General features: G+C 38.1%; 1 protein-coding gene across 1 annotated transcript; it reads left to right on the forward strand.

The window, feature by feature from the left end:
* Nucleotides 1–145: 145 nt before the first annotated feature.
* On the forward strand, nt 146–17,100 carry LOC112577427. The gene is made up of 21 exons (XM_025260492.1): nt 146–331; nt 1,059–1,291; nt 2,355–2,475; nt 2,929–3,008; nt 3,304–3,369; nt 3,614–3,668; nt 3,940–4,041; nt 4,449–4,513; nt 4,792–4,909; nt 5,382–5,480; nt 5,651–5,767; nt 8,874–9,133; nt 9,775–9,895; nt 10,122–10,201; nt 10,701–10,766; nt 11,271–11,325; nt 11,958–12,059; nt 12,220–12,281; nt 14,724–14,841; nt 15,258–15,356; nt 15,824–17,100. The coding sequence occupies exons 2-21, from the start codon at nt 1,098–1,100 to the stop codon at nt 15,941–15,943; spliced, it is 2,100 nt and encodes a 699-aa protein (XP_025116277.1). The 5' UTR covers nt 146–331; nt 1,059–1,097; the 3' UTR covers nt 15,944–17,100.
* The last annotated feature ends 1,349 nt before the right edge of the window (nt 17,101–18,449 follow it).

Here is an 18,449-nt window from a genome sequence, read left to right on the forward strand (position 1 = left end):
AAAAAAAATCTTGTACTGAACTCAACCCAACAATTTTTAAAATCTTGCGCTCTTGTTTACCTTTAACATTTTGCGAAACGTACCATTAACTGGGTTAAACATGTTGTAGCATTTATCTATTTCTTTATCAGTTCTGCTTGTTCTGGCTGTACATCGTGCAACACTACTGACATTGCACAGATGCTGCCGAGAGAACACGGCCACATATGTCAACTAGCTGTCTAGAGACCACATCTCTATCCACTTAAGCAATTTTTTTCGGGAGTCATGCCATTATAGCCTATTACCCTATCACTGGGTGCAGCTAAAACACTGAACTATTCGACAAGAAGTAAGTACATAGCGTATCATTATTGTTGTTATTATTCTTTACTGTATCATTATTGTTGCTATTCAGAATTATTTGTCGACAGTGCCAAGTCATGTTATCTTAACCTACTGGGATCTCTATGCGTTTGTGTTCATGAAGGTCTCAAACAGAAACAAAATGTCCTCCCATGATGACAGTGGACAAAGATTAATACAATAGTTGTAGATTGTCACGGTCAGATTGTAGTTGACAAGAGAACATGAGGTGGTTCTGTTGTTGAGAAACAGTTTTAAAGATTTGCTTGTGCCTTAAGCTTATGTTAGCTTGATATCGTTTCGTTATAAAGTTGATGAGAAAGACAAAATAGTACCGGCTGGGGCCACTTTATCTGTGTGGAGTTTGCTTGTTCTTCCCATGATTATGGCTATCTTTTTTCTGGTAGAAGAATATTCGAAGCGTATATGATGTCTGTAGTTAACAATTAGCTTATGGAATAAATGGTCTTGTTATAAGTCGCATCTTCGACATTTGCAAGTTTCCAAAAAGTTGCTGACGATGTTAAACAGGGACTTTGTAAAGAATGGTATGGAAGAATGCCGTACTTGGTGCAGTGAGACTCAACAAAGAAAACCTGGCTGCAGGTTTAAATCCAAATGACGAGTCCATATAAGTTCTGACGAAGTGTCACTTATCAATATTATATTTTTTCAAAATCGTGCAAATTTACTAAGCATATGACAAAAATCAGTTTTGCAGACGTCTGGCAAAGACTCTAAACTACCTAGTCATGGTACGAATTGCCATTCTGGGTGCTGGCATAGTTGGGCTGACAACAGCTGTTAATGTGCAAAGAGAGATTCCGTTGGCAAGTGTTACCATTATAGCAGACAAGTTTGGTACCGACACCACCAGTTCTGGCTCTGGGGGATTCTTCAGACCCACGACAACCCTGGTTAGAGGTGTGCAGCCAGAAACGGTGAAGTGAGTGTAGAAATGTTTCACACATTTAAAGTCTTCAAGACACACGTAAGCGATTTTGAAATGACTTGATGAAACATACAAAATACCGAAATACACAGAAAAAAGTCAAATTTGTGACATCGCTTGAACATAAGATTTACACCATCAAAGCCAGTGGGATAGTTCAAAACCTATGTTAGCAAGGTGTTTAAACGAAGGAAAATGTGGTGTTTATTCCCCATTTGAGACAATAATAATTCTTCCAAAGTGATGTTTTCGATGGGCGAAGAAATTACTATGATGATAAATTTTGAAGCGGTTCAATATCAGATTAAAGAAATCTGAATATAATTAAAACTTCATAGCAGGTACAAATAATTTGGTGTGTAACCTGTTTTTTTCGATTTTGACTGCTGATCCATGTAAGTTTCTTTTTTTAATAAAAGATTCTGTAGAAAAGCTCATCAAATAATTTATTAGTCTGTCTTTATATACTGCGTGAGAATCTCAGGCACTTTTTAAACACTCGAAAGTTTGTGAAATTGAAGTAGATTGTGTGTGTGTGCGCGCGCGTGTGATTACCTTTATTTTCTCAAAAATGTGCAACGACATCTTTCTAAGGGTTGATTTTGTCCATAAGTGTCACCAAGAAAGTGTTTTCCAATATATTTTCACGAGGTGTGCTTGTTCAAGCAAGGGATTACCTCCCTGACTACATGACCGTACAAATTCTAACTTGGGTACTCAATAATGTTCATTACACGAATAATTTCCATTTCCACAATTGTGCGTATATCCAACAAGCAAAAAAATGATGAGAACAGCAACGTTTTTTTAACAACTGTCTATCCTACTTCAAATCTTTTTGTGTGCATGCCCGAAAATGTTATGTGCATACACACGTGTGTGTGTGTCGCGATAACTCATTCCAGATATCATAAATATCCCATTTTCAAAAATAATCTAAGAACTTTCAATAGCAAAAACCACTGAACCCTATCAGTTTTAACCTAGCACTATTTATGAACCATTTTGTAAGCAAGCACAGTTTTGTTACCTCCTGTGTATACTAAACATTGTACAGGGAATGGGCCAAAGACTCCTGGGACTATTTCTTTGGACTAGCTATGTCTTCGCAGTCCAAGGAAACTGGACATAGCCTTGTATCAGGCTATATATTCTCTGATGAAATAACAGACGTGGAGGTAACTATCCGTTGCTTAATTAATTAAACTATTATATATGCTTCTATACCTTAAAATTGTAGAGTTTAAGAGTTTTACAAAGCAGCCCCACAACAGTATTATTTCTTTTTTGTCTTTTTCTCCAAAATTAATTCCTCCATCCTCTTTTACCCTTCCTCAATCCGATGAAAAATTCGGCTGGTGCACCTGCGTGAAAACACTCAAAAATATCCAATGTATTTATTTATTCTAACCAGTCTGTGTTGCGATATTTGATGCGAGTCATTGGATTCGGTGAACCTTGAAGATAAGGAGGAGGAAAGAGGAGGTATTGGTGGTAATAGTGGAGGCAATGCTGGAGGGGTATTGGAATTGGTGCATATGGTTGTAGCGGTAATTGTGATGTTAATGGTTTCGTACAGTTTTCGTATAAATAAATACGTGGGGTTTTTTTTAACACTCGTTGTTTTGCAGGCTCCTCTCTTTAAGGATATAGTTCTCAACTTCAGAGTTCTGTCCAGCGAAGAACAGAAGAGGATAAATCCAAACTTCAAGTATAGCTGGGCATTCTTCTTGGTCTATTTATCTATTACAATATCTATTGCGTACATGTGTATGTTAGCAAGCAAGCAAGCGCGTGTGTGAATATGTGTGTGATATATGGCTGTAAAAGTTCTCTTGCCTGTGTCTGTGGATGTGTGAGTGTATGTTCATATTTATTTTCTATTTACAGTGCAATTATATTCAATTTACTATATAAGTTTTCAGAAGAGTTTAAAAATGCAGTAAGACATCCTTTTGCAAGCCATCTTATAATCTAACTCCACCAACACATTTTTCACTTTCCAGGTACGGATGCTTCTTCACCACTATTGTCACACAAAACAAGAAGTTTATGCCATGGCTTATGACATGGTGGGTATGGTCAATGACCCTTCTCTAGATGGGTTTCTTTCATAAAACCAATCTCAGTTCCTTCTTAAATGCAACAAAAATTGTTTAGTATGCACAAAATATAAAGTGTTTCCTTTTTCTGAACGGATCAAATAACAAAAAACTGAATTAAAATAGACAAACATCTTCCTTAACTATGGCACTGATGTGGATGACGATGACGATGATGATTATTATTATTTCCCTGTAATTGTTGGATTTGCAGGTTCAAAAAAAATGGGGGTCAAATTGACATGTGGAAAGTTAACAAGCTTGACGAGGTAATCGTTGTTGCATAGTTTGTCTGTCTGTCCTTTTCTAGAGGAGTTGATGATTTTGACATTAGTGCTCTTTCATAGTGCCTTTGAGAGACTGTATGGTAGCTGTAGCAGCTGACAAATGACAGACCACAATACATTCTGAGAAAAGAATGGTTATAAATACAAATCGTACCGCATAAATATGTTAAAGTTTTCACATAGGGGACCTTTAAACAAATAAATGATTTCTGGAAAAATGTTGTATTCTCTGATATGTATGCCATGTCAACAGCTGGCGGGAAGATATGACATCGTCATCAACTGCACTGGACTAGGTTCTCGGCAGCTGCTCAAGGACCAGGCCATGTATCCAGCCAAAGGGCAACTGGTATTGGTGAGTGGAGTGCAATTTTGTTTCCAAGTCCTGCATTCCGCTTTTCAATGATTAGTCCTTCGATGATACTGCACAGCTGCAAATCATCCTGCATTGCGTGGCGATGAAAAACTGATTAAACATTAAAAATGTACGACAGTTAGTTCAAGACCTTCATTCAGTCGATCAATCCTTTAACATTATTTCCACCTCCTATTCAGAGAACTAGCATACCCTCAAACCTACCAGCAGATTAGGAGTTACCGCGGGGGTGATAAAATCTGTAACAAATAAAAGATAATCTGAGCTCTCTCTCTCTCTTGCTGCTCGGATGGCTGTCCCCTAGCTCAGTGCCACCCCGTTGGCACCATGTCCGTAGTTGTGCACCACCTATTCACAAAAAGGAAATTTTGTATCTTTTGCTGCAGGTAAAAGCTCCTTGGATCAGGATGTTTGTTTTAGGGTTAGGGCACAACTCGTACTTCATTCCTCAGTGAGTAGTAGAATGATTAATGACACGAACTTAATTATTCTTTTAATTATGTTTATATAACTGTGACTTCTTCTACTTTGAACCTTGTCGATCAAATTTCTCCCCTCTCTCTCTCTCTGTATGTGTGACTTATACACCATATGACTTAATTGTCCCATGAGATAAATTATACAGTACTTACTCTGACAGAGAAGTGATCTTTCCTATGTCTTTGAGAACTCTCACATTGTTATGCTAAGAACATTGGCATGCATGTATCGTGCTCCTGCCTGTTGCAGCGATGATTATATCATTGTGGGCGGAACTCGAGAAAAAGGAGTTGATGACCAGGACGTCGTACAAGAAGTTCAAGACGACATATTGAAGAGGGCAGCTAAACTTTTGCCCCAAATAAAGGTTTGGTGTATATAACAGTTACAAATTTACTGAGCTCACTGATCTAAACACTACTGGAGAGACCCTGTGCACGCAGACCCTGTAACAGAACTTTGCTAAGCCTACCATGAAGTCACTTGTAATGGCATACACGACAACATGGAATATAAACAGGTTGACTCTTACACTGAAAAAAAAAACCCAGGGAGAGCATTCCGAAAAGACAGAAGTTTTGAAAATCAATAATAAACAAACAAATAATAGTGTAAATTATTAGTATATTAAATATATTACAATGTAGTAGAGGTCATTCAAATATTGGCGAGTTCCAATATGGCGGACAGTCGCTTTCAGGCAAAGAGAGCCAGGGCAAGGTCTTTCACTATCATATCTTAATTCTCTCTTTTAATATTTTTTATGTTTCGTTTGTGAGGTATATCGAGTTTACAATCCTTATATTTAATCCTTATATACATCTGTATATATATATTAGGGTGCAAAGGTGGTTGGCAGCTGGTCTGGGGTGAGACCACACAGAGACCCAGTACGGCTGGAGAAGGAGATACGAGTTATCAACGGCAAGAAACTCGGGGTGAATATTTCTTATAACTGTAGGAATGCTTCTTATTGCGGTGATTATGTTTTACTTTTAAGGGTTAACTGATTGTGGCAAATATTTCTTATAACAGTTTGCAACAAGAGTAGAAACCGAGAAAGCAATGATGCAGATTACTGCAGGACAATGATCATTTTTGTGAACAGGTGGTGCACAACTACGGACATGGTGCCAACGGAGTGTCACTGAGCTGGGGGACAGCCATCCGGGCAGCAAAAATGGCGAAGGAGATCGCTGAGCAGGTCGCGCAGTCCGCCAAACTTTAAGACCTCGAGAATCCTTCTGCTCGGCTTGTTGGTCATTTTGGAACCGCTTATGAGACTACTCAGATGTCTTGCTTTCAACAAGTCTGCATAATCATCATCATCATTTCCATAAGCAGCTTACTTTGGGTTGGCTATTCCAGACAAGCGCGTGTGAAATGTTTGAAAAACAGATCGCAGTGTATATCGAATGTTGAACGATGATGTTTCGTTATTTTGTATGTGACCTTTTGTAGCAAAGTCAACTATAAAGAAACTATAAAGACTCTAGCAAAGTTAAAGCAGCTCGTCTCTGGAAATACATACCAAATGCATGGTATAACACGAGGTCTGAGCCCAGGACACCCAGTCCTCGGTTTATTGATGACAAGTGCGACCCACCACCGACAACTAGATGTTTCAAAGAAATGTACGATGGTTGCATGGGGCTATGGGTGCATTTATTTCTCGTTTGTAAGGCTTTTTTGTATTATTTATAACTGATTATACATAATCAGCTACATTAATTGTTGAACGTTACGAGGAACAATAGATAGACTCACAAGTTCAAATTAATTCGAAAATGCTCATGTACAATTATAAAATAAATGTACTGAAAATGCTTTAGTGGTGTCGAAACCGTTTGTTCAACGTCAGAGTGATTAGTGTATCTTTTTTTATAATGTGTTTATGTTTGTTTTCATATAAAAGCTTATATATTTATGCAAATAGTGTGTGCGTGTATTTTTTTTTTCTTTGTGTGAAAGAGAGAGAATGCGTGTCTGTGTGTGTGCATTTCTGTTCGGATGACTAGCTTACTGATAGAATACACTCAATAGAGAGTTTAATATTGGCAACCTTTAGGGAAAATTTGCATTGCAACATCAAAAGCCCCCCTCTACAGGCTTACTCGTTGTGAGAAAGCGATTAAGATTTAATGGGTTTTAATTTAATTTTAAGGGAATGTAACATGATTCAGGACTGATGTATCAATGAGGAACTTGTTTTTATTTTTCTTTAAATCTCAGTGGATTTCTCTTTGACAAGTATAGGTATAGGGCAGGTATAGGTACATAGAGTGGTGCGTGCTTACGAAAGATTCCCGCGGTCGCTCGATCCTCGTCGTAATCCTTACACACACGTTGCATCTTATCTTTCGATGTGCTGACCTCAGATGGGGAAGTGGGGGACCCTCGTCCTACTTTCCGTACTGTACAAACGCCTCAATTCAGACCTCAGTCACAGCACAGCTGTCTGATTAAGCTGACATGACTGGCATACACATGTACCTTTGACTCCAGCACGCGTCCATCGTCGCTGTTCCACGTGCGTACGTCGCTGTCGACGTCACGACGTTGTAGAACGGTTGACACAACACCCAGCAACAACAACAAGGACTCGCTAAGGTATGGTCCTGACACTCTACAATTGAATAATTTGTAACATCGGTTATAAACTATGAACAAGCCTATATAGGGTAATCTCATGTCGGTGAGACTGGAATACTTTCTGCACTGTGCTTTGTCATTTTAATGGCAGCGGTAGACACATGCTGTGGGGGTAAAGGTCAGGTAAGTGGTAGAGGTGACACGCACAGCACGCTTCATAGTACTGTTACAAGGTCATGTAACCAAAGAACTGTATGTATATATGTTAAGTAATTCCCATTAGTTCGGTAACCATCACCACCTTGTACTCCATGACAGAACAATGTGTGTATTTTGAAGCAAAGACTCAAGGTTGTGTTGCATAATAATCTCATTTCTCGTGCTTTCAATGCCCATACAGTCCGTTCACCTGAAATGTATAGACACTTGCATGTACTTGTGTAAATAGGAGACAGTTTAATTATCAACAGCTGCGAACTGCAGCTGATCCCCGATGCTTGCAATATAAGCTTTCTAGACTCTCGATTACAAGTCCATTTAACACAGTCCCTTTCCACATCCCCCACCTACCTACAACTGAAAACTTCAAATCTGCACTGACCTCTTCCTTCAGCATTACTAATTACACAGTCCACACCATGCTAGTTATTCCTCCGTTCCTCGTATAGTGTCCATGTCTCATTTCTATTTTAAGCGCTATAAGAGCATGCTCTTTGTGAGTGTGTATACGCTATACAACTCTTCTATTTTATTACACACCAGATCCCCCGGCCTGTCCTTCCCTCCCTCGTCTCGCCTGAGGGTTCATGTATAGAAAGTATATACGAGTAATCACACGTGGAAACACATGTCAGCAATGTAACTGAACATTTATCAGTATGCTAGAGCATACAGCCAGCTCTACAGACCATAACTGAACTAAGTTTGCAGTTACATTTCACGCGTGAATGCATATTTACCATAATTTATAAAAAATTAAAAAAAAACAGACATGGTTTTACATTTATATATACATGCAGGCACGTACTCTCATAACATGTGAATGGTTGTTTTCTGGGAGAGGTGGAAATTAGTGTTTTACGCCGAGCCAGCAGTTAATTAAAGCTATCTCACGGCAAGCCAGCCAGCCCTGTAAAGATTGTTTTGGACATTAAATTACGAGTACCTATCACAGGATCGACAGATATGCGTGACTGCACGAGACAATATAGAACCTGCGCGCACCATTGCGCAGAAACAATGGACTTTTATGGCAATCATCTGACCCCTATATTTAGTAACTATTAATCACGTGGCATCAGTGCCACTGCAGCTCATCTTGCTGATTCCACACACCTTTACGAACAAGTGTTTTGTTGACATCTGTAAACATTTCAGCTGACATGAAGTAGAGCTATATTCAGACGACTTCTATAATTACACCATAAAAAGTTGGCGACCTACTGATAGTAGCTAGGTAACCTAAACTGTCAACTCTTGAATCTTTATCCAGTCGTCGTTGACTCTGCAGTAGTGCTACATCTTCTTTTATCTATGTGGAACAAATCTTGAAATTTTAGGTTAACCGATGGTTGCAGGTAAACAATCTGGTACGCAATAAAAAAAAATTCTAACGTGGTAAGGGCTTTAAATTTAAACTTTTTTAGCAAAGAAGTCAACTTAAATTTGTCTTACAATAATATTTTAATGAAATAATAATAATAAATGTTAAATATATTGATGTGGTTAATGTTACTTAGCAATTCACCACCTTTTGTGCAGAGGTATTTGACCTACAAAAAACTTCTTGCCTCAACACAGTCAGTATGGTGCGAATTGCTGTTATTGGTGCTGGCATGGTCGGGCTGGCAACTGCAGTCAATGTGCAAAAGGTTATGCCTCATGCAAGCATCACCATAATTGCAGACAAGTTTGGCAACAACACAACAAGTGCTGGGGCTGGGGGAATATTCAGACCTTCAGCTGCTTTGATTAAGGGTGTGGAGCCTGAAGTTTTAAAGTGAGTTTTAGGTAAATTGTATGAGTAAACTTAATTTGTAAGTCCATCAAGTTTGTGTAAAAATACTTTTGCAGGTAGATACAGTAATGTTAATGACATTAGTAATGTAGCTGCATTAGTGATTTTAAAATAAAAATTACAGTTCTGTTAGTAAATCTCATTAGCATATTTGTTATGCTTGTATCTGTAATTATGCTAGAGTTAGTCACATTCTGTATAGCTGTCAAGTTCAGCACTTAAAATGATGCCCTGCTTATATATAAATTCAAATTGTTCTTTTATTGCTCACTTATGCATACCACCACAATTTTGATAAATTCATATTATTAAAAAAAAATTGTAAACATTAGATCTTTGTATGCTTCATTTTCTCAAACACATATTTTAAATCACCAAATTTATATACACTCACACTCTCTTTCACATATGCATACATGAGCATCTATACACACACACACTGTGAGAGAGAGAGGACCAGATAGAATCAAATAGAGCCAAAGACTTTATATGATATAACATCTTTGCTGGAGCAAATGCATAATTTAATAGATTAAATTGGTTAAACATCTTATTGTTAAGTAAATTAATGTACATTATGCTTGTATGTGAACAGTTGTAAATGCCAGATTTGCTTTGTACAGGACATGGATCAAAGACAGCTGGGACTATTTTTTTGGACTGGCAATGTCTCCATTAGCTGGAGAAACAGGAAATGGACTTGTATCAGGATTTTTGTTTTCTGATGACCTTAAGGACATTGAGGTACTCATCACACCAATTCTGTAAAATCTCATGCTGCATAACATTTCAGGATAAAGACTATAAATTTATTATTTGAAACAGTATGCTTTTATGTGCATATTTATGTGAAGAGAGCTATTTAATTCTCTAAAGATCACCAGTAGAATGAACTGGAAAGGTTTTCTTCAAACAGAAAAGTATTCAGCTAGTAAACAAAAAATATTTTTGGCTTGTCTTCATTTTTCAGGATCCCTTATATAAAGATGTACTTCTGAACTTCAGAGTGATGACAGACGAGGAGCGTAGAAGGCTTAACTCAAAATTCAAGTACAAATATTTTGTTGTTGTGTCAGGGATGATCTTTATTTAGCTGAGAAAACTCAGTCAGTATAGAGAAAGAATTTCATATTTATAAGTGTACTGCCATTCTTTGTATTCAACCAAGTTTGTATTTTTTTTCACATTAACATCAGTCTTTTTTATAATGAGTCTTTTATGAAAAAGTAACCGTTTTGAAGTGTGGTGAGGGTCGGGCAAAAGTTGAGTGTGCATAGTGATTTATTGCTTCTCCTGTCCTTCATTTATTTTCATACACACTGTACATGCAGTTGAACTGTTTCTGATTTTTGTTTTGTTCCACTTCTCTATTCAGTTTATTCATATCTTCCAGCTTACTTCAAGTGTTTTTCACACACGAGACCTTTCATCAAAATGAGAAGTAGCTACTGTCTTCCAGGAACACTTTATATTTTGTGCATCAACCTAGCTGTTACAGTTACTTAATTATTTGATCTCTTTACAAGGATGTGGTTTATCTTAATTTCAGATATGGGTGTTTCTTTACAACTGTTATCACTCAGACAAAAAAATTAATGCCATGGCTAATGACACAGTGAGTACTCATAGCTCATCTTACCCCTTTTTTGCATGACTGTTTAATATTGGTAATGCTACAAAGTTCCCAATATAAAAACATTCACACAATTTTGTACAACCATTGCAAAAGTTTATAAAAAATATTCTGTCAGTTCTCCACAGATAATGCCACTGTACCAAACAGCAGGGTTTTTAAAAATTTGTTTCTGCATTTTAGCAGGTATGAATAGGTTCTTAAGTTGCTAGCAGGACCATATCCATTTTAGAAGAGGAGGCACCTTAGCTCTGTGTTTAGTAATTGGAGCAGCAGAAGGTCAGGAAGTACAAGGCCTATGGCTGGAGATATACTCTTACAACTTACAGTGAATGAGTGCCTGATTGTTCAGGAGAAGTAATTAAAGATGGCGGAAGTATTCACTGTTGCTATGGCTACTTGGCCATTGGATCTTTACCTTATAATTTACCTGATTATAGAAACATGCACACAGAGAAATATGTTTATCAACTGTCCAATTTTCAGGTTTAAAAGCAAAGGTGGCCGCATTGAATTTCGCACAGTTGGAAAGATAGAGGAGGTACATTAAAAAACTATTTTTAATGAGTTTTAATCACTGGTAATGGGTCAGGGCTATCAGCTTGGTTTCAATATCATGATAATTTTTTTCTATGTAAAAATATGTTAATTATAGTGTAATAACTAAGAGCTTACTATAAGACATTTATGCCTGAAAACAAAAAAAATTTATACAAAATTGCAAACACAATGCTTGTATATGATAATGAAGGCATCAGATTTTGATTATTGAGAGTGTAAAAGCCATTTGTGAAATGCTCTGCACAAAATTGTTGTGCTCAATCTGCCGGCATTAAAGAATATCAATATCACTTTGCTGTAGGTGGTGAGATGCATTGGGAGGTCAAGATACAGTAGTTAAGGTCTTCACCAGGCTTGGTTTAGCATCCTATCAGGACCATGAGAACAGGTCTGATGACCCATGGAAATAAATAAAAGATGAAAGAAATACATATTAGCCATTGATGAAGGGAGTTTGTAACATTACAATAGGTATCTTAGAACTTTACATATTAGCCATTGATGAAGGGAGTTTGTAACATTACAATAGGTATCTTAGAACTTTACAATTAGTTAAAATTTACAATTTTCAATACTTAAAAACGCTCTTTCGTCTTCTTTTTATGATAACAGCTTGCTGGGCAGTATGACATAGTCATCAACTGTACAGGACTTGGTTCGCGGCAGCTTCTAAATGATCAGGCAATGTATCCTGTCAAAGGGCAGCTGGCAATAGTGAGCTTTTGTATTTATTGATTTCTTTTTTAATTTTAAATATTTACATGGCAACCAATAAAATTACAATGGTTTATGACACTTCATACATGACTAGTTCTGTGACACCATCTGCTTTCTGTAGACATCTATATTTTGTGATTGGGTTTTTGGTTTTTAGGTGAAGGCCCCATGGATCAAGACATTTGCCTATGGGGGACACAAGACATACTTTATTCCTCAGTAAGTCTTTATTTTTTTATACATTAGATGTCTAAAAAAATTCAACACAATTTCTGTTGCAAAAATTCTTTTGTTAAAAGTTATCTATCTTATCACAGATGACATGTGCTTGTCGAAACTTGCATATTTGTATTTCTTTTGTGCCTTGCGCATTGTGCACACATCATGTGACGAACTAGTGCGGGGAGAAGGATGGGCGTAACTCGCCCGAGGGGAAAGGGACACTTCTGCTGGCTCGCTTCACCCGAGGTTCGCCCTCTCACACCCACTCACCCTCTAATTCGCACGTCTACACGCGTACGCACTGGTAACTATTTTCACCCGCGTGTGCAAATACAACCGACAAAATAGTTGTACAACGTATACAATTATTATTAAAACAAGAAAAGCAAAATTAGGTTAATATGAAATCAGATCGAATATGCATTCAAACTACTTAAAGCGACCCGGCATCAGGTCGGGAAATCGAGAGTTACAGAATGGTAAATTTGGAAGATAACGAGGTCTTATGCAGGGCCGCCGAGAGCCAGCCCGGGCCACGGGACAGACGACCTCTCCGGGCCCCTTGTACTTGTAATCGTAAATTATTTTCCCAGTATATAATGTATGTTTACAATTCTACAGACTTGAAACTCAACTTCTGCATGTGTAATGCTTGGGTGTTCTGTCCTTAGACCTTTCTTTAAAAGAAAAAGAAAAGAAGAAGAAAAGAAAATCCACTGACCAAGGCCGGGCCCCCTTGACAGCCGCGGGCCCGGGTACACCAGACCCTGTCCCCCCCTCTCGTCAGGCCTGCTCGGCCCCGCATATGATAGTTCAATAGTTCGGCCTGACAGGCTTTTCCTTTGTGTGGCTTTCCTCCAATTTTGTCTAGTTTAGAGTTAGTGAAGCCGTTAAAGTCTCCTGCAAGAATATATATATATAAACAACCTTGGACGAGGCCTGGTCTTCGGGCGGATTGACCCTTGCGATCATCACAAATGTAGGGGACGAGTGTGTAATTTATTAGTAAGGGGGACAGCGTTCACGCTATTCCTTGCAAAAGTGACTAAATAAATGTCTTGTACACGTTCTTGCATTCTCTTATCATCGTCTTCGCATACAGGTCGAAACCTAGAATATTTGTTATTCTTATATTCTTGTTTAACGTGACCTGTGCCAGAGACGGACCTGACAGAGAAAGAATCGAAAGCTCCTTCACCCGCTAATAGCAATAAAACCAAGTGGCAGGCATGTTATTCTCATTACGGCAGAAGGTTAAAATACTATACCTAGCTGAATGCTCCGACTCTTAGTAAATGCAGCCTATGATGTAGAAGTATGATACAGAATGGTAAAAGATTGCCTACAGCACCCGGTGACCCATCCAAGTACTAACCGGACCGACGTTGCTTAACTTCGGTGATCGTACGGTGTTCAACGTGGTATGGCCGTAAGCAAATGCTGACTAACTTTATGAAAGAACCGTACACTCACACTAAAAGTTCAAGGTGTGCCTACAGAACTTCACGAGCACATCTCCTAGAATGGCCTAGAACAAAGAAACAAATCAGAAGGTGACAGTCCAATGCAGACAACGACCGCGCCACCCTGACCCACACGACCACATTCGTTCAATGGAGACAACCCGAGCTCCTCTGAACCCTCAAGTTCCACCATCTGCACGACCCACGATCAAGGAGCGACATGCCAAAGACAACCAGCTTAGTACAGCTATAGACTGCGCACTATCGGTGACAGCCTAGCTTTCCTAAAAGTTCTCGTTTGTGTCTAGTTAATAAGTACTAAAGCTACTGAGGGCAGGGTTGTTTCCCTTGTTTATGCTCAGAAAAGATAAGTATCGTTTTAATTACGATGTTTCTTCTGTTTTCTTAGTGACAAATAAATGTAAAAATATGGTAAGACAATTAAAAATATGTATAATTAGATTATTAAGAAAAATCTTACAAAACTTGCAATTTTATACACTAAAAGCTACTTACACTGCATGCTATGCTGCTCAACCCGAATATCACGAAAAGCCAGACTATACTGTTGTGAACGTGACTGCCAGGTTGACGAATCGCCGCGTTTAGCGAACTCGTCTTGTGGTACAGGTGCGACTTGGTGTGTGGCGACTCAGTTTATGCGGATTTAGACTGATGTCGACCATCTCGTCGTCTCAAGGGCTTGAACCCCCTTCTCTCACGGGTCGGCCTCGTTGAGAGCACGGCCAGGATCGATCGACTCCCCACATGGGGAAATAACAATTCAATGACAAATAATAAAACTTGGAATTGATATACATGATGCACTGTTAGATTGATAACTCTCAAGTTATTTGTTGACATTGTCTTCTGCTATGAACGTTTTCTCATTCTCTTGTGGATTGGTTCTGCATCTTTGAGATGACATTCACATTGTTTTTTTTGTTGTAACTCGTAACTTATTGCCTTTTCTCAGTGATGAGTATGTGATTGTGGGTGGTACAAGAGAAGAAGGCAACTTCAACACAGATGTTGTGCCACAGGTCCAAGATGACATACTTCAAAGGGCAGCAGAAGTTCTGCCACAAGTAAAGGTTGGAGCACAGTATGAAATTATTTGCCCAGTTGATTCACAATTCCTCACCCTCTGATGTGTGCATTCGATGTGGTTGCTACAGCAGCATGTTTCAAAAATTTATCTTTAGAGAAAATTAAACAAGAAAACTTTGGGAAAGGTGCTCATTCAGAAAGAAAAAATTTCGCGATGGTTGAAAACAGTTGAAAGTTAAAGCACTTCTTTTATGGACATAGAGAGCATGGGACATTTTCTTGTAGGATATGTATGCGAAAGAAGGCAAAAAAAAAAATAAAACCATACACAAAACGTGTACTCACAACAAGTTATCATTTGAATAAAAGTGCAGAGAACAGACAGGAATGAAAAGATTACCAGACTGTTGTCGAGACATCAGGGAACAATTAAATCATTTGTGCTTCATTTTTTTTTCAGGGAGCAAAGGTGATCGGAAGCTGGGCAGGGCTGCGACCACACAGAGACCCTCTTCGGCTTGAGAAAGAACTCTTGATGGTCAATGGAAAGAAACTTGGAGTGTGTATTGCTTCTGTTTGCTGTTTTCACTGAAATATGATTCCAACAAGACATGCTACTACATGAAAACTTCATCTTCAACCATTTTTTTCATTATTTTTTAGAATCACATGACTGGAGAAGATCACATATATTTTTCTTTCCTTCAGTTTGTATCTAACATTATTTTCACTGATGTGCTAGGGGTATAATACATGAATGTCAATTTCTGAAACAGCGTAAAAAGTCAAAGAATAGGGAGACTGGGTCTAAAAATGGGGTGGGGTTAGGGCTATGCCTTGCTCTCTATATTGTCAAGTTGTCTCTTAATTAAAATCTCAGCTTTTATTAGAGTTGTCTCATTCCACCTTCCCAAGATAATTAGGACGATAATTTAGAAGCTGGAAAGGAAATCAAAAATTATTATGACTTCTTCAACATCCCCATAATATTCATTTCTTGTAACTGCTGTGGAATTTCTGAAACAGGTAGTTCACAACTATGGTCATGGAGCCAATGGCATATCACTCAGCTGGGGAACAGCTATAAAGGCAGCAAAACTGGTTGAAGAGATCTCTGGGCAGGTTGTCAAAGAGTCAAAGCTGTAATGCAACTGTCAGCAAGCAAGGCATTTGTTTCCAACTTTGACTAAGTTTTGTAAGACTTTATGAGGAATGTTGCATCTATATGACTTTCCTTTGCAAATCAAAATGACATTAAAGTCCTATTCAGAAATATTTGGGTTTTTTTACATTTTAAAAATAAAATATTTCCTGGCATTAATTATAAATATTTTTCTTATGTATTTTTTATTGTTTGGTAATTGGAGCATGTACGTGCCACTTGTCGCTGAAATCCCAATACAACCAGTTCATTGCAGTTTTTCTTGCGAGTGAAAACTTGACATGAGTCAATAACTGCAGCTTTTTGTTATCCACAGAGGGTGGTTCCTTTAAAGTCTTAACAGTCACGTTTATTTAACTGCCCTTGTAGATTAATAAAGTTATATTTGGACACACAATTAATGTTGCTGATGCTTTCTTATCAGATTAGTAATGCTTGTGGACTGATGATAAAGCCTAAGCATGTCCACAATAATGTGCTTTGTGTGTCTTTTATGCCATCTGGTAAATTTGCTGTCTATGAATTTGACCTAAAGGAACCATGTATAATAGTGTGCTAGGCCTATTTGCACACCAGCCTAAAACTAAACAAGGCTCACCATCAATGTGGGTAGGCTTTGTAACATGGGGGAGTTACCTCAACCAACAAACACAGTAGTGAATAATAGGTGACACTACAAACAAGAAGAACACATGATTTAGAGGTAGCATTAGGTAGTGACTGGACAAAGATGACATGAGGTTACAAATTTTCCATAACTCCACACCCTGTTCTGCCATTTCTGTCATGGAAAACCATCATTTTATCATCTATTTAAGTTATTCCTAAGCAGTCGAATTTGCTGGAGCATGCATTTGTATACCATGCTTGTATTATAATACATTTGTTGATATATATATATAAAGTACGTGGCACACATATATATGTATGAACAGATTGTTCTTATGAGCAGAATTTTTAGGTGGAATGCATTATGTGTGGTTGGCTTATCCTTTTGCCACCTGTAACTTAACTTTTCTACTCTAGTCTTTATAGCTCTTATTGTTTTGGTGACATGGAATAGATCACAGGAATCATATATATATCCCATAACTATATATACCTTTGCATTTTGCTAGCAAATAAAAATTTAGGTCAAAAATAGAGAAATTAACATATTATATGCATGTGTGTGTGTGTGGGTGTATGTTTTAAACGGCTTCTCAGTGTACAGAGATAAAACACAGTGAAAATTGGTACTTGCATTTCAATGTCTCTTTGGCTTGTTCCCTACAGTTTACCTCCCTTTAGCAGTAAGAAAAAACGTGTACTCCGCACACTTTATTTAAATGGACATATAATCGATATTTAACTTGTGTCTCTCAAGACAAACATTTCTATTAACGCACAAAAAACAGCAACAAAAACCCCTTCTGGTTCTTGACTGTTCTGTAATTTCTTTTAAATACTGGTATGGTGTGGGGAAGGGGGTAGTCTATTTGATATTTTTATAGATGATAAATCCTTTGGTTTTTTACTACCGTCTTGACAAAGGTATATGTCCACAAACTAAAGGCATCATTTTATTTGTAGTGCACCAACATCGATAAACTTCAGCCAAATATATAGGACCTTTATCACTGCCAACAGATACCGACTTCTAAAACGGGACAGTGAGACCACCAACTATCTTCTTCAACGTACAAAGAAGCTAACACATCAAGGGTGTCACATGATTCAAACCCGTTAGACCTGTACAACTTAGATGTCAAAAACAGCTAATAATGTTCGAGCAATTCCATTAAAGGTTAGGAAAAAATGACGAGACTCACACACGTTACACCTTACACGCAAAGGCAGCCTAATTTAAACATGCAAAAAATAAATAAATAAAATAACACTAACACCTGCAATGGTTCACTAAAAGCATTTTATTAATCCAACCAAAGATAATAAATACACTATATATTTAGTATCTTTGATATACAACTCGATCACGCGCCTCACTCTCCTCAGTTCAGTGGGATCGTGCCTGACACCTCTTGTAAGACACCTTAAAATGGCCTCGTGCGTGAGCTAGAAATTCATATGTACCAAAAGGAGCATTGACCCTATCATGTCTGTCAAGTGTCAGGATACTTCGTTGTTACTGTTATAGTAGCATTGGTAATGAGCAGAATCACCTCTGCCGCATTTTGGGATGGTGTGCGTGGTGAAGGGAATACACCGTTGCAGAACTTGCACTCAATTCCCTTTGGCAATTTACTGGCACACGTCGGAAAAGATCTAATTTTAAAACCGCATTTATTTAAAGTACCGTCGACCCTTTGCCAGATAAAAGCGGTGTGTTTCACCTCTTGCCGAGGCAGGTGCACAAAGCTTGAGGTGTGACAAGGTAGTTTCCCCTTGGTAAGTTGATTCACGAACGTGTATTACTGGACTGCTGGCAGAGGATTTTTTTTTTTTGTTCCTGAAACGAGGCATGAGAATACAAAGCTTCCGGTTTAGTCA

This window comes from Pomacea canaliculata, linkage group LG12 (genome assembly GCF_003073045.1).
Source record: "Pomacea canaliculata isolate SZHN2017 linkage group LG12, ASM307304v1, whole genome shotgun sequence".
Taxonomy (NCBI): Eukaryota; Metazoa; Mollusca; class Gastropoda; order Architaenioglossa; family Ampullariidae; genus Pomacea; species Pomacea canaliculata.